General features: G+C 39.2%; 1 protein-coding gene across 5 annotated transcripts in view; it reads left to right on the forward strand.

Moving 5' to 3' along the window:
- Window positions 1–23,298, forward strand: part of LOC110168282 (bromo adjacent homology domain-containing 1 protein) — an 80,522-nt gene that overhangs the window by 42,462 nt on the left and 14,762 nt on the right. For all 5 annotated transcript variants that reach the window (XM_055149200.1, XM_055149204.1, XM_055149201.1 and 2 more), the window contains exons 2-6: window positions 15,601–16,856; window positions 18,483–18,978; window positions 20,893–21,272; window positions 21,807–21,966; window positions 22,830–22,909. In XM_055149200.1, coding sequence (XP_055005175.1) covers window positions 15,621–16,856; window positions 18,483–18,978; window positions 20,893–21,272; window positions 21,807–21,966; window positions 22,830–22,909 — 2,352 coding nt within the window. In that variant the 5' untranslated portion in view covers window positions 15,601–15,620. The remainder of the gene's footprint in view (window positions 1–15,600; window positions 16,857–18,482; window positions 18,979–20,892; window positions 21,273–21,806; window positions 21,967–22,829; window positions 22,910–23,298) is intronic.

The following is a 23,298-nucleotide window of genomic DNA, read 5'->3' on the forward strand; positions in this document are numbered from 1 at the left end:
CTCTCAAACATAAAACATGTCATGTGGTAATATAAGAAATGCTCCACTGTGTTTTTAAACTCCATACACCTTCACTAGAATCAAGTTTGGAACTGTCAATCTCTATAAAAAAAAAAGTAGCTGATAACTTGACATTACAAGGTGGATCAGAGCATTTACTGTAGAGTAGGGATGGGCATTCGATGAAATTTTCTTAATCGATCGTCGGAATGATCGATTATCGATTAATCATTAACGTTTTTATATTAAAATGATCATCAGTATTATTACTATCTGCACTACTAATCTGCATAAATAAATTCAACTTTACGACATATAAACCATAACCACTCTAGAGCCACATCAATCCGTTTGACATTAGAATGTGTTTAATTCAGTTTTGTGCAACTTTCACAGAAGTGAAACTTAAAACTGCATCGCTAATTTGCATAAACTCAGTGAAGATAAATCTACAGCTCTTGTGCGATGATGCAGTCAATTTCTGTCGGATTAAAAGACATGATTCAGTGGAATACAGGTTAGTGTGACTATATTTGCGTTTGTCAAAACCAGGACAGCGTACGGGGGGAGGGAGGTGGGGACTCGTCATCGACATTGCGCGACTCTCACCTGGTAAAGCTTTTTCCCACTGGACACCGAAACATATGTTCTTGCTTTATACACTGTGCACATGGACTCACACTTGTCCCGAACGCAACGGAAAGCGTGGAATTTCTTGTACAAGTCATCGTTAAATACACATTTGTGCTTCGGTACATTTCAGATTGACCGACTGTTTGTGTCTCTCTCCTTCTGAGTGCAGAGACACATGTACAGACCTGTTTGGTCACGCTACGCACAGCAACCTACATTCGGTTTGTCGATTAAAATTAACGTAATCAATGAAATTCTTAATGATCAACTATGGATTAATCATGCCCATCCCTACTGTAGAGCTTTGGAGCTATAAACAGACTAACATTATAACATGGATAAATCATAATCAGTCAAATTTTGTGTAATATAAGACCTTTAAAAGTTGGTAAAATGGAGAAAAATAGTTACAACATTAACCTTAATGAAAAATGCATTATTAAAATTCAGATCTTGTTAAGAGCACAAAATTAAACAATATGCTAATTTTGGCCCTGGAGGTAACCTTTAGCATGGCATTATCAGTTCATTTGACGGGTTGGTGACACTGTGTGAATATCGTCGTATCCTCTTTTAAATAATGAGTAAAAGCTTTTGAATGTTGTATGTGAAGGATCTGATGCATCTCTGTGTTCACTTGGCAGAGTTGAACAGGAGCTCTGCCTCAAGAGTTGGCTACAGTGAAAAAGACATTCATTTTGTATTTATAACGATAATGTATTTTAAATGTTACTCTTTGTTTTCATTGTGAGAGATGTCGGGATTCATCTGTACATCACTAAATACAGAAAACTGATTGAAAGGATTATAAAAACAGTTTAAGGACTCTATATTATCCCATTTTCTGATCTATGTTCTAATGTTGTTTCCTCATCAAAAACAGACCTGGATTGTGTTTTTCTTTTCATGTTTAAACACGCAAATCCTGCATATTTCGGCTTCTTCTCTCAAACAGAAACCACACTCATGTCATGTGGTAATACAGAAAGTGCTCCTCTGTGTTTTTTAAACTCCAGACACCTTCACTAGAATCATTTGGATAATTTCAGCCATGGAATTAACAATCTCTACTGAACTAAAGGTAAAAAGTAGCTGTTGACATGAAAGCTACCACTACATGACATCACAAGGTGGAACACTGGTGGAGCATTTTGAGCTTTGGAGGTGTAGACAGACTAATAATAAAGTGAATGAAACAAAACACAACTCTAGGCAGTAGGGATGTAACAGTAACCGAAATATTGTGCGATCGTATCGTCAAAAGTCTCACAGTAATATAATGACAAAATCCTTTGCTTAAATGCATGGTTTTATAGTAGCAATAGCCAATAAACATGGGAACTACATATCCCATGATTCAATTCAGTGCAGACAACATGAAGATATATGTTTTTAATTTGAATTCTTGGGATTGTGACGGTGATAATTCACACCAAAATCTTGTCAGGGTATTTTAAAAACAAAAAAGCGTTCTATCTATAATTATATCAGCCTCTTCAAAGTATCACAATAAATATTGTACCGTGAGATGCATATTGTGATAATATCGTTACATCTCTACTAGGTAGGCTTTTGAAGAGGTAACAACATTCTAACATGGCTTAAAGCTCACAAGAGTCAATTTGGATTAGGTCCTTTTAAAAATATGCTAAAATACAGCCATCTGAGTTTGTTGGAACAATAGGTCTTTCTTCTCAGTTTTATATTTTATATTACATCTTGTCAATGATTTTTTTTAAGCTCTTAAAGGTCCTATATTACGCTAAATTGACACTTTTGAGCTTTAAGTCATGTTATAATGTTGTTATCTCCTCAAAAACATACCTGGAGTTGTGTTTTGTTTCATTCACACGTTTGAGTAACACTTTATTATTAGTCTTTCTACATCTCCAAAGCTCAAAACGCTCTCTATCTTTTCAATGATCCAAATGATTCTAGTGAAGATGTGTAAAGTTTAAAAACACAGTGGAGCTCTTCCTGTATTACCACATGACCTCACAAGGTGGAAAAGAGTGTTTTCTGTTATTGAGAAAAACAGAACATCACTGATATCAGAATCAGAATTAGAATTTAGAATTTATTTGTTATTTTTGTATAAAAATACACAGAAACGAAACACTGCACTCATGTCCAGATCAACAGCAGCATAAATAATAAGAATAAATAGTTTAAAATATTGTATGTCAAATACTGTCTTAAAATACAGTGGTCCCTCGCTATATTTCGGTTCAACTTTTGCAGGCTTGCCGTTTTGCGGATTTTTTTTTTTTGTGTGCAATTTTGCATGACTTTTTTTTACAGTGTATGAATGCGTACTGCGTTCCTCCCGCTGCGTCCTGATTAGCTAAAGGACTCCTGTCTCCTATGCAGGACAGCACAGAATACGTTCAGCTTCCCAAATTTACATAAACGTTGGATGTCTATCAGTGTGATTCTGAAGTGCTGTATGTTTGCAAGTTTTCTCCCCATGAAAACCCACAGTGTCGGCAAAACGTTCTGCACCAACAAAGGCTCCTGCGCGCACCCAAAAAGCAAAGGAAGATGCTAGCCATCGCACAAAAAGTCTTCTGGACATGCTGAAAGGAGGTAGAAGTTACGTGCTGTAGCAGAGTCTTGCACCAGGTCGGGTACCTGCCACTAGTTGCTGAAACCAGGACCGTGAGCCCGCGCAGCACAAAGTGTGTGTTGAGGGGTTTTACAGCCTTAAAACAGATATAATAGTTGTAAAATATAAAGATGACTACTTCGCGGATTTCACCTATCGCAGGTTATATTTAGAACATAACCCCCGCGATAAACGAGGGACCATTGTACAGTCTTTTTCTGTTTGAGAAAAGAACTCAGCCTAAGCATTTGTTATGTTTGTGACAAAACAACATTATAACATAGATCAGAAAATAGCGCAATATGGATCCTTAAAAACAAAACTGGATACATTGAAAAGCAATATTTACACTTGGGAGCTGATATCAACATTCCCTGGGGTTGTAATGCTACCTCTAGGCACTGCTCTGACTAAATGACGCTCTGTTACTCAAGTTAGACTTTAATCGGAGCTTTCTTTTAACACAATGACCAGAAAGAACTACAACCGGTCACTGAAATGATTTTATGCTGTTAAACAAGTCCCTCTCAAATAACATTAGTCACAAGCTCGCATTTGCCAACAGTTTTTCAGTTAGTCACTCATCTTTTGTATTGAAAATCAAACTCCTGAACAGAACCGTGAACGCTCGTATTGGTCACAAGCTCCTGAAAATGTGATGTTTAAATCCATTTTGTTCAGTTTTTTTATTGAGTTCTTAAAACATGTGTGCGCTGTGTCACCATGGTAACTGCTGAACATTACACCTTAGATATACATGCAACATGACACCATGATGTCACTGCAAAGTATCAATAGAATAACATTTTTGGAAGGACGTTTACTTATAATGTAATAGCTCGGGTTGGGCCACATGATTGATTGTGTTGCATTTTGTCTCATTATAAAAACAAGATTAAAATGGCTTTCAATCTTATTACTATCCCGAACGTAAACATTACAGACTTCTTTGCCATTTAACACAAAGAAACAGTAACATTTTTTCCTCTAAAAGCTGAACTCTGCTCCAGGTGCATTAAAGGTGAAATGTGTCAGATTTCTAGTGGAGGATCTTGCATTTACTCAATAACTTGAGTTTTTATTGACCTTAAACCATTCTTACTGTGAGTGCGCTCGCCTCTCCACAAATCTGACATGTAACTTGACTCTATGGGGTCCCCTGCTGTCTCCGTAGAGATAAATAACACTGCGTTCAGAGTGCAGGGCTTGAAGCTGAATTCGAAATCATTTTTTGCAAGGTCGTTCACATTTCCAGTTAAATGTGACTTGTATGTGATCTCCAGTGTGAACTTTAAACGCTACAAAAGTGTCCTGCATGAGCATTGGAGGACACGATGACGTCACACACAGAGAGCGTACTCAGTGTTTACGCAAGTCGCCTAAACGCGGACGCAGTATTGAGCATCTGGAGATTTTAAAGTTGCTGTCGTATCGGATCCAGAACATGTACAGCTTATTTGTTTTAAGGAGGTGATTGAGAAGAAGGACAAGTTTTTTGGCCATGGTGTTTTGTGAGGCAGCTGCAGCAATGTCCGTAGAAAGGAATGTGTGGGTGCAGAGTCACAGCCAAGAGCGGTGGGACTGATAGGTGCTTCAGTGTTTCACTCACATGGAGTTCATACACAATTTTCATATGAGGAGAAGAACGTTTGTGTACTTTCATGCTTACTTCAGCGCAGAATAGTGGCATTTGTCGATTGTTGAATAGTAGGTCGGATGAATGTGATCGTACATGTATCGGTTTTTAGGAGCACATAAATGAATATATTAAAGGGTAGGCATAATAAGCTTAAGCTTCAGCCTGCACCTTTTCGGTCTGTATATGTTAAATATGACTGTTTATGAATTAATGTCAAAATATACCTGTGACCAAAATAAATAAATAACTCCAAAAAAAATAACATATCCAAGTGGCCTGGGTCGCATTTGAAAAAATCTGATCTGTGTGGTTCAGACTGACATTAAAAGATCAGATACAGGGGCGAAAAAATCGGATTTGGGTCACTTCAGGCTGCAGTCTGAACATAGACTAAAGTGTCATGTCGTACTGCGGAACATTCCAGGCAACATCTCGCAGGTGACGGATTTAACTGGAACCAAAAAACTTGAGCACATTACCCTGATTTTAGCGTTGATGTGTTGGCTTCCAGTTCATTTTAGAGTTGATTTTAAGATTTTATTGTTTGTTTTTAAAGCTTTGAATGTTCTGGCCCCACACTTCGTCTCAAACCTCAAACCAGATTTACACTCCAGCGCACTCTGAGGTCCAAAGGCCAGCTCCAGCTCATGGGGCTTAAAACGAGACTTAAAACCAGAGGGACAGGGCCTTTTCTGTGGCTGGACCCAAACTCTGGAACTCTTTGCCCCCCCCACATCCCAAGAGAGTTTTAAGTCTCGTCTTAAAACCCACTTTTATTCTCTGGCTTTTAACACCGCGTGAGTTGTGTGCTCCTCTGTGTCTTTTATTTATTTAACTTCTTTATTGCTATTTTATGATTTTTATGGTTTTGCTTTTATTAGATTTGACTAGTTTTATTGTTGTAGGACGGGTATGACCAAATTTTAGCAATTTACCTTTTTGTCGTTTTCATTTTATGATCTCTGTGCAGCACTTTGGAAACTGCTTTGTTGGTAATAAAGTGGATTTGGATTTGGATCCTCCACCAGAAAAGTTACACAATGCATCTTTTAATCACATTTGATTAACTGCACAGCCTTCCACATTTCAAAAAATAAGTGAATTATGTTATGTCCCCTGGGGTTCACGGGAGTTGTAGTTCTTTGTAGTTGTTTGTAGTTCTTCCTGTCCTTGGTTAAACAGTGAATGACAGACTTGTGTTGGTGTTTGTCAGATCTGTGTGAGAGTGAGAGGGCGATGACAGAAATGAAACTTGTCTCCTCAATCCTGCTGCTGTCAATTCTTTTTTTTTGTTTTCCTTTTTTTTTTTTTTTTTTTACGAGGGACAGGTTGTTCAGACAATACTGGATTCTCCTGTTACACTTGGCGTGATTAACGTTAAGTTATTTGAAGTATTTGTCTATATAACATTTTGAGCTTTGCAGATGTAAACAGACAAATTATAAAGGATTACTCAGACGTGTGTGAATGAATGAAACAAAACACAACTCCAGCTATGTTTTTGAGGAGGTAATAACATTCTAACATGGCATCAAGACTCAATTTTGCATAATGTAGGATCTTTAAAACAAACTAGTTCAAATTAGTTGTTGTAGTATTAACACTTTTGAGCAAATAAAGTAAATAAAAATAAGTTCTTCACGCAGCATTGTAGGTCTATAACAATCAGTACATCCAAACAATACTACGAAGAAAAGCCAGGTCTAAACTGGTCCTAAATCAGAACTAAACCAGGTCTCAACCGGGACAAACCCTTGCACTCTGCATTATTGTGCGTAAATGAGTGACCCATTAATCAGTATTGAGTGACAAGATAATATTCACTCAAATAAAACCTGAGTTATGTGATGTTATTGTCTCTAGTTTGCGTATTAAACCAGCTCCAAATACACAAAACCAGTTCTAAAATGGTACTAAATCAGAGCTAAACCAGGGCTAAACCGGGACAAAAGCTGACATATTGTGCGTAAATGTGCGACCCATTAATCAGTATTGAGTGACATGATAAAATTCCCCTAAATAAAACCCCAGTCATGTTATTGTCTCTGGTTTGTGTATATTTATATTGTGTACAAGTAAAAATAAATGACTAATTCAGATCTGAGAGTCGGAGCTCCACTTGTGTTTAACAGATGCTGCAGAGTTCCAGCTTTGAAGGGAATCATTGAAAACATTAAAGTCTCCGCAGAGAGGAGCAGATGGAGCTGTCCAGGATAAAGGACTCATTACAGACACTGTGAAAGTTCAGCGTCGCGAATGGAGTTTTTACTGTTCTTAAATACGATAAAACAACACAACATCAAATGACTATTAAAGTTAAAGCGGACCTATTATGTAAAATCCACGTCGGAGCTTTGAACCGTGTTATAGCGGTTTCATCTTCGCATTTCATCTCGTCACTTGAAGTTGTGTTTTGAGTGATTCGTGCATGTTTGAGCCGCCTTTATTCTCCTGTATTCAATAGAGATGCACCGATACGATACTGATACTGAAAAATTTGATTGATCAGATATCAGCTTCCAAATATTGATATCCTGGTTGAAAATATAAGTTGACGTTTTAAGGCTATTTACTGGTCATACGCTTCCCAGAAAGTCTCATAATGTTTAATTTATTTTTAATACAAGCAGTTCTGTAGTTACTCGAGGGATAAATAAGTTACATAACACATCTGGGTCAGTTTTGTCTTATTTTATTTTTGTGTAAAGGAAATAAATGCTGTTTTTAATCTCCGCTCTGGTATCGATTAAATTCTTAATCGATCGTCGGGAGAATTAACAATTGATTTTTGATTAACATTTTTATATTAGAATTATCATCATGATTATTATTATTACTAATCTGCATGAATAAATTCAACTTTACGACATATAAACCATAACCACTCCAGAGCCACATCAACCCGTTTAACATTAGAATGTGTTTAATGCAGCTTTGACATATTTAAACTTAAAATCGCATGACTAATTTGCATAAACTCTAAGCCCTGGAAAAAAACAGCTCTTCCCTTGTGCGCTGATGCGGTCAGCTTCTGTCAGACTAAAGGACCATGACTCAGTGGAATACGAGTGTAACAGAGGGATGGTGATGGTGATGATGGTGAGTGTGTTCTGTGTGTGTGTGTCACATTTGGAGATAATTCCTGTTTTCAGAGATCAGACGTGTGCAGATCATATGAGTGCAGATAGTACGCAAGCAGGTTTAGTGGGTCTCTTTATTTAACATTTTAATTAAAAATTTCAGTCACTCACTATTTATGTTGATCACTTTTTTTACTTTGGCTTCTGTTGTGATGAAAAGACTGAAAAGTGTTTGTCTTTTGGATGCATGTGCACTCAACTTTATGTTGCAGTAACCAGGACACTGCGTTTACATGCACCATGACGAAACCGGGATACTCAAAAAACCTGATCATCCCCGGGACACTGATGTGCTGTAAACACTGACTGGAACAGAGTCTCCAAGGAGCCAGAGCCCAAACGTGGGACTGTGAGCCACAACTCAGTGTTTGTGTCAGACACAGCCTCGTCTCCTCACACTACGCTACGCACAGCAACCTACATTCAGTTTGTCAATTAAAAATTAACATGATTGATAAAATTCTTAATGATCAATTATCGATTAGTCGACTAATCATGCCCATCCCTAGTATCGGAACCATAAAGCTGTGGTATTGAAATCGGTATTAGAACTGAAAAGGCTGGAGCAATGTATTTCTAGTATTCAATACCCTCATTTCACCACTACCAGTACATGCCCACTGCTCTGTACTTACTTTGTTCTCCATTTTTATTTTCTTAATTGGTGAAACAGGATTTGGCAGTGTCATATAGTCTTTTTGGTACAACTTAAAAAAAACAAGCTACTAGCTACTCGTTAGTGTGATATGCAGATATCCATAGGAGGTGCTGATGACTTTGCTGCTCTTTGTTGTAACGTTTTCATAATTCTATGCAATAGTAGTGGCTTATAAATGACACCTGTAGCTATTAAGACAAGGATTATGTAGGATCCCATTGGGCACCGCAGGTTTCTAACGCAGAAGTCAGTGCAGTTATTTCTTTCTTTCAATATTGTGATTTAAAATGTCTAAATTTTAACATGGTTGTCATACATTCTAATTATAGAGCAGACACAAACACAGTAATTCTTCTTTAAGGCTTTAAAGGTCGTGTTATGGAAACTTTTATCAGCTTTTAACCATGTTCAAATGTAGTTTCAAAATCAAAGGGGTTAATGCAAAATTACTTGATCAAACTTTCAAAATTGTGTTATAAAATTGGTCCCTTTTCAAAATCGTTCACACTTCTTTCAGTAGCTGTGCCCTTGGACCTTTCTGTCTGAGCGCTCACAATGTCAAGACTTTAAGTCTTAACTTTTATATAGTTCCGATCTTTTAAGGAAAATGATTTATACAGAATAAAAAATAGCTTGTTTAAATGGAATCAATGCACTGATTTTCCTTTTCTTTTTTTTTTACAAAGATCCTTTATTTGAACAGACATGACGTTCTCAGCTCTATTTAGAAACGGAAACCAGGAAGTTTATTCTTTAAAATTCCCCTGTAACTTCCCTAGAAATGTTTTGATTATTTAAGTGCTGACATGGTTCACAGTATTTGTAAACTTTATTAAGATGGTGACAAAGCAAAAGGCAATGTTACAGTTTTCAATTCAACTGCTACCTTTTGTGTTCTGTTGAGATTGGCATTTATTATCAAAATCTAGTGATTGTGTATGGAGTTTAAAAACACAGTAGAGCACTTCCCGTATCACCACATGACATCACAAGTTGGAACAGACTATTTTTTACTTGAGAGAACTTAGCCTGTGTATGTTTGTGATGAGAAAACGGCATCATAAATAAAACGGATCAGAAAATCGGCGTCATTTGAGCCGTTTAAAAGAGACGTTATGCAAAATTTACTTCTGAAAGTTTTTTAAACGTTTTTCCCGTTAGAAGTTGTGATTCATACATGTTTGAGTAATCATTATTTTCCTGCATTTAAGACGTCATTTCTCAGAAAATCCACATTTCCCTTGACACGCCTGCATTTCTGTATTTATTTAGTTTTCCTTCTTTTTGTTCTAAAATGTAAACGTAGAACTCAGCAGTGTCACATACTGTAGCTTGAAGTGCCTATGTCAGTTTAGACCATGCATTTTATTAAAAAACAGTTAAGATCATTTATATTTAAGATTTTACATTCTCTTTCCCAGTTTGGCCAATTTTTAGGTTTCAAATTTTACCTCCTGGCTGAAAATCAAACACCACACTAGAGAATTCAATAATAGTTACCTTGCGACCATGATGTAGAGTAGTCCAAAACTCCTCTAATGTTCACAGAGATTATATTTAACAAATACATTTATAAGTAAACACTTATTTTTGTTGAAACCATGTTTAAAGTATCAGAAAAATGTGTTTTGAAAGTATAAAGTGTGCTTGTGCCAAGGTTTTTGATAGAATTCTTCCTATGATGAGACTCTCTAAAGTAGAACTCTTCACTTCCTGTAATTTTCAACATATTTTTTCAAATTTTCTTCAGAAACCGCTTCTTGATTGATGTAAAACAAAAATTTCTACTTAACTTGATGCAGGGGTATAGCAACTAATTTTGGGCCCAGTGTACAAATCATCTTGGTGGGCCCGTTCTACTAGCCTGATTCATCAGCCAGTTTCACTTCGTGGAAACCGCCTGATTTCGCAGCATTAGAATTTGTTCGCTCAACGGTAGGCAGGTGCTTTTTTAATTTAACCAATCACTGCTATTTGGTTGTGACATATGTAATGCACCACTAACAGGGCCAACTGGTATATTCAGATTTTCCCAAATCCTGTAGGAAGAAGGGCAATAACATCTTTCCCCTTGATAAAATTCACCAAACATTCTCTTTGTTCCAACTTTAAATCCTCGATCTCGGGAATCGTTGCCAACACAGAATGTATGGCTTTGTCTACATCCCTCTCAACTGCTTTGTTTACTGTTATGCTGTACCACAAAAAGGACCCAGTCATGGGTTCACAGCTCTTCACTGATTGGCCGGTGCGTGGTCTACAACTTCCGGGCTTCTACATGTTCTCTAATGAAAAATTCTCATTACAGAATTTGTAAAGGTCCCCTCTCTGCCCTGGGCCCTGGGTAAACAGTACCCTTCACCCCCTCAGTCCGACACCCCTGATTTGAGAGATAAAACCTGCTGTAAATACAAATTATAGAATCGTCAAAACTTGTAATACACTCTTTAAATGGGGAAAAAAATACAGTTCATGCAATTACAGCAACATACTATAATTTAGCTGTAATCTACTCTACAGTTTTCAACAAAAAGTCTGTTGTTTTAGACCAATATTGCGATTTAAAATGTCCAAAATCCACTTATTGCATAAATTATGGGACCTTTGTTGTTTTTGTATGAACTCATGTGCAGTTGTTGTGTTTTGGTTGGAGGTCCGTCACCTGCTTGTTTCTATGGTTATGTCACTGCGCTTACAGGAATGTTCCACAGTATGACATTAAACAGCTCAGCCCTGCCTTACATTTATTCATTTACAGGTGGCTTTATAGCTCAAAAATACCTCAAAAAACAGACATTTTGACTGTGTGTGGGGTTGCCTCTCCACAAATCTGACCTGTAACTTGGCTTGGTTTGGTCTCCTTGAAAATAGAAAGGTTTAATACCATACTGCGAAACATTCCAGACAAAGCAATAACATCTCCATGGAAAAAAGCATTTGATGGAGCCTACACAAGAAAAATGACACAATGCATATTTAAAGCACTTATTCTGCTAAATCGACTTTTCAGAGCTTTGACCCATGTTCTAGTTATTTCCTCTTCTCATTTACAGTCTCGGAGTTGTATCTGAAATGATTCATGCATGTTTCAGCAATCTTTAATCGCTTATTTTCAAAACACCATATTGCAGATCAATCCCTGTTGTCATCGCCACCGGCATACGCCCACTGCACTGTACTTACTCTGTTCTTCAATTTTATTTTCTTAATGGGTGGTATACATAAAATTTGGCAGCGTTGCATAGTCATTTTAGTACGAATGGGGAAAAAAATCCAGCTGCTCACTAGTTTGATCTGCAGCCATCCATTGGAGGTGCAGACTCTTTGTTGTGACGTTTACGGCAACGTCGGGTCCCACTGGCACCACAGTTTTCAAACGCAGAAGTCAGCAAATTTGTTTCTTTTCTTAAGTCGTTTTAGATGAATATTGTGATTTAGTATGTGCAAATAACATGGTGATCCACAGGTGTTTATAGATTATAACCAGAACTAAAACCAGGACTAAACCTAAACTAAAACCAGGACTAAACCTAAACTAAAACCAGGACTAAACCAAAATTAAAACCAGGACTAAACCAAAATTAAAACCAGGACTAAACCAAAATTAAAACCAGGACTAAACCAAAATTAAAACCAGGACTAAACCAAAATTAAAACCAGGACTAAACCAAAATTTAAACCAGGACTAAACCAAAATTTAAACCAGGACTAAACCAAAATTAAAACCAAAATTAAAAACCAGGACTAAACCAAAATTAAAACCAGGACTAAATCAAAACTAAAACCAGGACTAAACCAGAACTAAAACCAGGACTAAACCAAAATTTAAACCAGGACTAAACCAAAGTTAAAACCAGGACTAAACCAAACTAAAACCAGGACTAAACCAAAACTAAAACCAGGACTAAACCAAACTAAAACCAGGACTAAACCAGACTAAAACCAACTAAAACCAGGACTAAACCAAAACTAAAACCAGGGACTAAAGCCAAAACTAAAACCAGGACTAAAACCAGGACTAAAACCAGGACTAAACCAGACTAAAACCAGGACTAAACCAGAACTAAAACCAGGACTAAACCAAAACTAAAACCAGGGCGAAACCAAAACTTAAACCAGGACTAAAACCAGGACTAAAACCAGGACTAAAACCAGGACTAAACCAAAACTAAAACTAGGACTAAACCAGAACTAAACCCAGGACTAAACCCAGGACTAAACCCGGGACTAAACCCATAACTAAAACAACATGTTACAACATGTTAGTTGTGTTTTGTTTCATTCACAGATGTTGGAGTAACTCTTTATTATTAGTCTGTCTCCATCCCCAAAGCTCAAAATGCTCTGTTCCACCTTGTGATGTCATGAATGACGTTAACAGCTATATTTTACCTTTTGTTCAGTGGAGATTGGAAATTCCAGGACTGAAATCATCCAAATTATTCTAGTGAAGGTGTATGGAGTGGAGCACTTCCTGTATTACCAAATGACATCACAAAGTAGAACAGAGTGTTTTGTATTAAAGACAAGAACTCAGCCTAAATATGTACAATTTTGTGCGAATGAAATTAAACAAAACCCAACTTTTTGATGAGGAAATTATATTATAACATAGATCACACAAAAAGGGTAATATGGGCCCTTTAAAAGTCAAAGCCAATGCATCCAGCGGTATTTTAGTAGACCGTGTTTATCAGTATGTGTGACGTATTGAATTTCTGCTTGTTATGCAAACCAATGACCCAAGTTTTCCAAGTGCAGTGATGGGAAGTCCATATATGGTCGACTAGAGTGTGCATATAGATCCCCCGTCTCATTTCTCTGACAATAAATCTTTATGAACAGCTCCTTCTATGTGTTTTGTATTGACGTTGCGCTTTATCAGTTTTTTCACAATTGTTGCTAATTAAATTTAATTACGGAATCATTTCACAGCAAGCCAAGTCAAATAGATGCCGGGGTGAGACTGAGACCTAAAGCGTTCACACTGAGAGAACAGCTTGATACTGTCATTAAAGGGATACAAATGTAGATTAGTTGTATTTTTCCGCTCTAAATTTGGTATTCGTGTGAGGTTTTGACAGGCTAAACAATGGAATTTAACAAGGTGGTGTTTGCATGCTGAGGAGATAAGGAGCAAGCAAGTGAGCGAGTGACACGGTAAATTGCGTGCATTGTAACTGTGGGTAATCTTGACAAAAACGCGGATCATTCCAAGTCATATTTGTATTGTTCTACAAAAAAAAAAAAAGAGAAAAACTGGTTTTATAGCACCCATATTACGCTGTTTTGTGATCTGTGTTATATTTCCTTGTCAAAAAACACACCTGGAGTTGTGTTTTGTTTCCTTTACACATGATTAACACACGAATCCTGCAAATTTAAGCTGACTTCTTCTCTCAAACGGAAAACACTCAGTTCCACCTTGTGATGTCATGTGGTAATACAGAAACTGGTCCACTGTGTTTTTAAACTCCATACACTTTCACTAGAATCATTTGGATGATGTCAGCCCAAAAATTGCAAATCTCTACTGCACAAAAGTAAAAAAAAAAAAAAAAAAAAAAAAGCTGTTAACTTCAAAACTACAGCTTCATGACATCACAAGGTGGAACAAAGCATTTTGAGTTTTGGAGATGTAGACAGACTAATAATGAAGGGTTACACAGACATGTTTGAATGAAACAAAACACATCTCCAGGTCTGTTTTTGAGGAGGTAACAACTAGAAGTCTGCAAAGAATTGTAATTTTCATTCCCGCTCCCGCCCTCATCTGTGATATTTTGTCCCGCTCCCGCCTGCAAATCCTGCAAGATGGTGACGTTCGCTTTCGTAGACTACATTTATATGATGACGGTCTGAACAGAAGACACAAAAGTAGCGTTGCATCTTCATTTTTTATTCCACGTTTAGACAAGTGTTTTCAGGAGGAAATCTGCGTGCATACGGTGACGCAAAAGTGTGGAATTCGATTGGGTATACATGCCAGGCGACTAGGGGGTGACGCTAGGTGGTGATACAATACACTGTGTACGCGACGTGAGCAGATCTGACCAGAGTTTTGGGCAGTGTAGACGGAAATGCTATGGTGGAGCGTATTCAACTTTTCCACTCTGGAAGGTGGTTTCAGATTTTTGTGTTTTTAAGCTCCCAAAACGCCGTCACCGTCTAAACGAAAGACACTTCTGATAAAATATTTTGCCTTTTTTACCGGCAAGCGTTCTTGTGTAAACAATCCCTTAAGCTCTATCAAACACAGAGAAGCAGAAAGGAATTATCTAAAATGTGCGTGAGATTAGACAGTGTCTGCAGATTTAGGCTGCTTAAAAAGTGCTTTCAATGAGCTTTCTGTTTTACGCACTGTTTTGCGTCAGTGCAGGGCTCTAGTAACAACATTATAACGTCAATTTTGTGGAATTTAGAACCTTTACCTTCTAACTAGAGGTCTGCGTGGGACAGAATTTTCAGTCCAGCTCCCACCCGCATTGAGCAGTCCCACTCGCACTCGCTCCCACTAAGAATTGTAATTTTCATTCCCGCTCCCACCCGCAAGTCCCGCAAGATGGGGACATTCGCTTTCTTAAGCTCTATCAAACACTGAGAAGCAGAAAGGTCTAAAATGTGCGCGAGTTTAAGCTTTAAATGTTTTTATTAATGCCAAATAAAATATCCAGCACAAATGATGCATGATGGGCACACATTAATTATTTGTATATTTTACTTTACTCATATTTAGTTTGTGGGACTACAGTTTATCATCCCACCCAGCTGTGCCTACAATGAGCTTTCAAAATGTTTCCCATGCTTCACTGTTTTGTGTCGGTGCAGGGCTCTAGTAACGTGTTTAAAGCTCACAAGTGTCAATTTTGTGTACTATATGACCTTTAACTTCTAACCCCTCCTCTTTGCTTTCTTTTTCCTGTAGGCTGCGTGGAGAAGCATGTGATGACTCAAGCTCGGCAGAAGGCTTCCCTCCAGCAGCGGCGCACGGCGGAGTGGGTGGACCAGTCCCCACTCTGGACACATGGTGGCGCCATGGAGCCCTGGCCCGAGCGCTCGCTTCGATTTGGCCGGACGAAGAAGATCGGCGAAGTCATGAAGAGGACCAAGAAGAGGAGAAAGATGGTGGTAGAGGAGAAGAAGGATAAAAGTTCAGATCAGAACAAAAAGTTGGACCGGAGACGCGAGAAGAAGCGCGATCGGAAATTGTACCCGTTGCGAGGGCGGGCGGGAGGTTCGGAGGGGGAGGGGCTCAGCTGTCACGTGATCTTAACGCGACTGGAGGAGAGCCAAGGAGATTCTGAACGCAAAACGCGAAAAGACGGCCAACATAGACACTTATCTCTCAAACGCAGGGGTAGAAAAAGCAAGAAAGATGTGAAGACGTTATCAAAACACAAATCAAAATCAAACAACGCTAGTATCGCGGACTACATGCATGTCCTGTTACCGCGAAAACGCAGACTGGCCTCGCTGAACGCAGAGGCCGTCAATAGTCTGCTGCTCGAAAGACCGTGGGATACTCAACCTGCTGCTAAACAAGCCAGAAAACAGGACGAGGCTGTGACTGTAGGGGGCGCCGCGGAGGGAGACGCTACTACTAAGACAACTACTAAAACGAATACACCTGGACATTCTAATAAAGTGACGCTAGGTCCAAAAATGTGCCAAAAATTCAAGGCCAAAAAAGTGAAAGTGAAAGCGAAAGTGAAAAGTAATCCATTTGAGTTGAGTCAGGAGAGTTTAGATGCACCTGCGCCGAGACGGTTAGCGGGGCTCAATGCTGCTGCCTTGCTGAAGCTAACTAGCACATCCGCTACTGCTAAACAAAGGGTAAAGAGCACTCCAACTAGTACTACTACTACAACTACTACTACTGCAACTTCGTCTGACTGCAAGACCCAAGCTCCTACAACTATTAAGCAACACGCGAGGGTCAAATACAAGGGTAGACCACCGAAACACAAGGGGAAAAGGGGGCTGGCGTCACAACTTAGCTGCTCGGCGTGTAAGAAGAAAAGCGATTTTGAGCCGAAAGTGGAGTGGGATTCGAATGGCTGTACTCATCGGTTGACCAAACCAGGGTACCAGTCGAGAAGCATGATGTCCTACCCGCTCAAGCAAGTGAAGGAGGAGCAGATGGAGGCGGAGCTCAGTCCCTACTACTGCTGCCCCCCAAAGGTAAGGAGTGGAAAGAACTGCCTTATTTTTTGTCTGTTTAAAGGGCCAGTATTACACTATTTTCTGATCTATGGTATAATGTTGCTTCTTCATCACAAACATACCTGGAGTTGTGTTTTGTTTCATTCATGCATGCCTAACACATAAACCCTGCATTTTAGGCCGAGTTCTTTCTCAAACAAAAAAACACTCCACCTTGTGATGTCATGTGGTAATACAGGAAGTGCATCACATTGTTTTTAAAATGTGTGTAAAATCCCTCAGTCGTCCAGGTAGAATCCATGGCAAAGGAGAAATTCAGTTTGTCAAATGGACAAAAGCTTCTTTCAGTTCGAACTGAAGAAGCAACTTGAATGAGCTGCGAAATGGATTTGACTAAAATAAACTTTTGTCCAGTTGACAAATTGAATTTCTCTTTTGCCATGTGTCTTTAAACCCCATACACCTTCACTAGAATTATTTCACCCCTGGAATTGCCAAACTCTACTGAAGAAAGGTAAAAAGGTTAACTTCATTACAAGGTGGAACAGAACATTCTGAGCATTGAAGATGTGGATAGTAGAGACATGTAACAACAGATATATCATGATATTGCATCGTCAAAGTTCTCACAATAATCGTGGACCATCACAATATATCGAATTACAAGTCTCTTGGTGCAACAATAGCTAAAAGACAGAGGGAACTACATAGACCAAAATCCTTTGCTCCATTTCAATGTCGACTACAGGAAGAAATAACAGTTCTAAGCACTTTTAAGGCTTTTTTCTTTGGTTTAAATTTTGTCAAGGCATTTTAAGAGGAAAAAGTAGCATATTCACAGTTTTGTTTGCCTCCATAAAATTTCGCAATATCGTACTGTGTATATCGTGAAAATGTCTTACAGAGAGATTTGGATATTGTTAAATCCCTAGTTGTGAGCCTCTCCACCATATCATGAGATGATATACTGCAATAAATATCAGGAGGTTCATACCGTGACGATATTGTATCGTGAGACCTGGATATCGTTACACCCCTAATAGATAAAGTAATGATGAAGGACAAAACACAAGTCCAGGTATTTTTTGATGAGGTAACAACATTATAACACGTATTAAAGCTCACACTGCAAAAAGTTTGGCCAAAATTTTAGATATAAACACTTAAATCTGTCAGAAAATGACTTAAAAGTAGTAAAATTTGTGAAAATGTGTCCTTGCAGCAAGATAATATTATTTGACAAATTATCTTAAAATAAACTCCGTCTAGACTGGAGTGAAGCAGTCTCAGAACTAGTAAGTAGATAATAAATCTGAAAACAAGATGAATAACCTTATAAAAGTTTAAAAATCTTGGCCAGATCAGAGAAATTTTCAGTGCACAAGTCAATTTTATGTAATATAGGACCTTTTTAAGATGTAACTTTGAAGAAAAATATTCCAACCAGTATGTGAAATGACTTTTTTTTACTGTTATTTTATTAGTTAAAACAGTGTAAGACTAATATTTATATAACTTCAAGTCATTCTTCTTTTTTCAGTGAATTTTGGTCAATAACTGCAGATTTTTTTTAGAGTGCACAGTTGTGACGTAAAATGTTTTTCCTAACATTTGAATATTTAACACTGTAACCTGTGCTTTTAGGGCTCTGTGGAGTACTGCCACCGCTTGGCCTTCTTTTTGGGCCAGCAGCCGTACAGCGAATCCAACAATCAGCAGCTCAAATCAGCCTTGACTCCTGTGAAACGCGAATGCCTGGTGCCCTCCCCGTCCCTCACCCACTCCCACCCACACACCGCCCTCACCCTCAGCCCCCACCCATGTCTCTGCACAGCCGAGCACTGCTTCTCCAGCTACTACGTCCACATCACCCACCCGCCTCATACCGGGACCACGTCGCCCACCATGGCCTCCCGATCGCTGAACTTTTCCCCGTCCGGGTTGTGTTCGGGGCAGATGAGCGGGTCCAAAGGGGGGTCAGGTTTGACGCACCCGGCGTACTGTAACTCTGTGGGGGCGCCCTGTTTCGGAGAGGCCTGCAGGATGGGCGGGTGCACGTTCAGAGCGATGCCTCCGGTCACCAGCAGGGGGTGCACGTTCAGTGCCGGATGCACAGGGTGTACGCACAACATCAAAACAGGTGAGTGTCAAGACATCAGCAATGACCTTTATAGACTGTATAAAGAAGTGGATTAAGTCTATGTTTATATGATGACAATTTGAACAGAAGACGTAAAAGTGGAGTCGCGTCTTCACTTTTTATTCCAGGTTTAGACGGGCGTTTTCGGGAGGAAATCTGCATGCATATGGTGATGCGAAAGTGTGTGGAATTCGATTGGGTATACATGCCAGGTGGCTAGATGGTGACGCTAGGCGATGATGTATGTGAAGTAAACGTGTACGTGACGTGAGCAGATCTGACCAAAGTTTTGCATCTTGGGCAGTGTAAACGGAAACACTACGGCGGAGCGTATTCAACTTTTCCACTCTGGAGGGTGGTTTCAGATTTTTGCATTTTTAAGCCCCAAAAACGCCGTCACCGTCTGAACAAAAGGCACTTAAGATCAAAAAATGTGTTGTTTTTACTGTTGTTTTTAAGCGTTCTCGTGTAAACAGGCCCTGAGAGAGTGTGACATCACCTATATTGTTTTTTTGGCTCCAGTCAAATGAAGCTCACCGAGGCTGCCAGTTATAGGAGCGAATTTGGAGTATATTAGGATTTTAGACTTTATTTAAGGACATAATAGTGAAATAGAAACACCAGGATCATGTAGAATGGGTTAATTATGAACATTTTAGGACCAAAATCACGATTCTCACAGCAGATACAGAGAGAGGGGTGACAATTTTTCAGTGTAAAGTAAACTGAAGTCAAAGTCAATGGAGCCAGAAGCACCCCCATGTTCACTTCCTATTTGGTACACAGCAGCAATGTCCATTTATATATACAGTTTATGACAATGACAAAGTGACTTCATCCAGATGTTTTTATTCAGCAAACTTTTAAAACACAAATTTGGCTCTGAATAACAGATTTACACATCTTGCCAAAGTGTTGCATCAGTTTGAAAATCTGAATTTCAAAAAGAAAAGTAGAAAGTTTTCAAGGTTTTAACTTTATAATTTAGTAAGTAACAATTCAAATGCACTTTTGTCACATTTTTGTGTGTTTCTTTATAAATGCTGAGGATTTGTTTAAAGGTTCACTAAGTTACTTTTCTGGTGGATGGTCCTACACCAGCTTGTCTCTGTGGAAATGTTATTGCCATATGCTTTGCCTGAAATGTTCCACAGTATAGCATTAAACTTGTCCAGAGAGACACCAGGTGACACTCTAGGGCGAAGTGTTTTAAACAATAAGAACATCTCTAACTGAATGAATGCAAAGTAGATTAGATGAGTTTATTGCCATATTGTGGAACATTCCAGGCAAAGCAACATCATCTCCATGGAAACAAGTAGACCAGAAAAGTTACATAGTCCAGGTTAAACATTCATTTTCATATTAAAGGTGCACTGCGTAACATTTCTAGTGGAGGGTCAGCTACCAGTTTGTCATGGAAATGTTATTGCTTTATCTAGAATGTTCCACAGTAGAGATTAAGCATATCAATCACAAGAGAGACGAGCAGGTTACAGCACTACACTACATTACAAGTCAGATCTGTGGAGAGTCGCCCCTATTCATGGACGTAATTACTGCATTTTTGAGCAACAGAAACACCCGTAATGAATGAATGCTAGATGGATTTGTTTAATGTCATACCATGGAACATTCCAGGCAAAGCAATAACATCTCCATGGAGAAGTATTTAGCAGACCCTCCACCAGAAAAGTTACCTTTTAATTCTCTGATTAATTCTAAATCTCAGGCTCAACACATTTGACTGTATTGTTTGTCTTCCAGTATTTCTCTTTTGAAACATTATTCGCTCGAGGCAAAGCAGATAATCTCAGATAATGAATTATTTATAGTTGATAGATAAGATAAAAAAGGTTATTTTTGATTGCAATTTGATCTTAGCTTGTGTGACTAATTCTGTTGTGTTTACAGAGAACTACTCATCTCCTCAGGCTGACCCCTCCCTCATGGTCTCCTCCTCCCTCCCCATCTCCACCTGCCCCCTCTCCACCCCACCCACCTCCACCCAAAACACCAAACCCCAGCTGATGCCCCCCCAGCCTCCGGCCCGGCTAAAACTGGCCAAAGAATGTCCCCAGCCCGCCAAAACTCCCACCAAATCTCCCACCAAATCCTCCACCAAAACAGCCAACGGGTCCCTGTCCATGGGGCGGACGCGGCTGTCCCAGAAGCAGCCCCCTCCCCCCGCCCCCACCCTCAGCTCCACCAAACAGAAGAGGGTCTCCCGGCGCCGCGCCACCAACGGATGGAGGCCGGTCGGCGTGCCGACGGAGAAGGAGGTTTTCATCGCGGTGAGTTAACAGAGTGGCATCCAGGTCTGGTTGTCTGATAGGCCATTTTGAACAGTGTGAAAAGAACCTCATTATGATTTCAAGTATACTTTGCCAAGGGATTTCTCAGCTAGAAAAATCCAAAAGATGCAGGCTACAGTAAGGGAACGCGCTGCCCTTCACCTTAGACAAGTTGAGTCACTTTCAGTTTTTAAATCAGCTCTTAAAACTCACCTGTTCACTTAAGAGTTTCACTGTGATGAATGTTGACTTTTTTAGTGTCAAGTGTGTTTTTATGTGTCTATGTTTTTGCAATTTGTGTCTAGTTTATTGCCTTTTATAATTATTGTTCTGCACTTTAGTCAACTGTTGTTTTTAAAGTGCATTAGAAATAAAGATGGATTAGATTGGATTATGTACATTTAATATATGTTGCTCCTGTCATAATTTGTTTTTTGGAAATTTAGACGATGTTAATTAGAATTTCACATTGTCCCAGTTATATTTTTGTATTAATAATCTTAACTCTTACCTTGTAACCCCTCCTCCTCTCAGGGTGAGGATGAGACGGCCCTGCGTCAGTGTTACGAGGGCGTGGAGAGGGACGGGGAGGTGATCCGTGTGAGGGACACGGTGCTGCTGCGCTCAGGCCCCAGGAAGAAGTCCCTCCCCTATGTCGCCAAGATCTCCGCCCTGTGGGAAGACCCCAAATCAGGTACAGCGGCAGGGGAGGGAGAGGTCTGTGCTGGTTAAAATGACGACTCAAATTCAGAATATTCATTTTCCTCTAGAGTGGTAGGAGGAGTGCTTAATCTCTACTAGTTTTGTCTGTTCTGTCTTTGTTTTTGTGTTACTTTATTGTCTTTGAGTTACTGTTATATATAAACTGATGTATTAGTATTATTATTATTATTCAGCTACCAGAGGGTTGCTAGTTCAAATTTGAGCTCATACTGTTGTTGTGTCCCTGAACAAGACACTTCACCCACATGATGCGACAGGTGGTGCATCTCCGACAGAACTTGCCAAATCACGTGATGGATAGTTTAGTTAGTTTTGCTGCTGGTACTTAAAGCTACACTGTGTAACTGAAGTGGTGGGTCTGGCACCTGCTCGTCTCTAGAGACATAAATGTTCCACAGTACCAAACAAAATAAATTCCGAAAAGCTGAGTTTAATGCCACACTGAGGACCATTACGGGCAAAGCAATAACGCCTCCATGGAGATGGGCAGATGGCAGATCCTCCAGCAGACTGAAGAAATTGCACAGTGTAACTTTCATTTCAGATACCTGACCTTTATTCAGTTCTTCAGATTTTTTTGTACCTTAACCTTTATATACGGGGCTGTGGTGAGTGCAGCGATATCTAAAACAAAAATGTTCCTATTCTTTCTCCTCCCGTCCCATCAATAAAGTGTGTTTTACCAAAAAGCCTGGCCTCGAGAACTATACAATAAAATGTCTCCAAACCAAATCCCAGATATTTTCTTCAGCGATAGTGTCAGTAAATCGGCCTTGTTTATTACAGTGTGGTAGTTTTCAGTCTAACTCTCTCTCACCTGTCTGTCTCTTGTAGGGGAGCTGATGATGAGTCTGTTCTGGTACTATCGACCAGAGCACACACAGGGAGGTCGTGACCCCAGCGCACACTGTGAGGTGAGGGCGCCATCACACACATTTGGTTGACTGGGTTTGTCACACGGTACACGGTTGGAAATAACAAGTCTGTGTAATGTACAGGGATGTAACAATATCCAGATCTCTCGGTATGATACTTTCACAATAACAAAACTCTGTATATGCTACTTTTTCCTCTTAAAATGCCTTGACAAGACTTAACTCAAAGAACTAAGAATTAAAAGTGCTTAGAACTGTAATTTCTTCTTGTAGTCTGCGCTGAAATGGAGCAAAGGATCATGGTCTATGGCCCTCTTAGCTATTGCTGTACTCTAACTATTCATTTAAGCAAAGAGACTTGTAATTCGATATATTGTGATGGTCCAAGATATTATTGTGAAACTTTTGAAGACACAACATCACGATAT

This window comes from Boleophthalmus pectinirostris, unplaced genomic scaffold (assembly GCF_026225935.1).
Source record: "Boleophthalmus pectinirostris isolate CB_2022bp ecotype Guang Dong unplaced genomic scaffold, ASM2622593v1 HiC_scaffold_13, whole genome shotgun sequence".
NCBI classification, from domain to species: domain Eukaryota; kingdom Metazoa; phylum Chordata; class Actinopteri; order Gobiiformes; family Gobiidae; genus Boleophthalmus; species Boleophthalmus pectinirostris.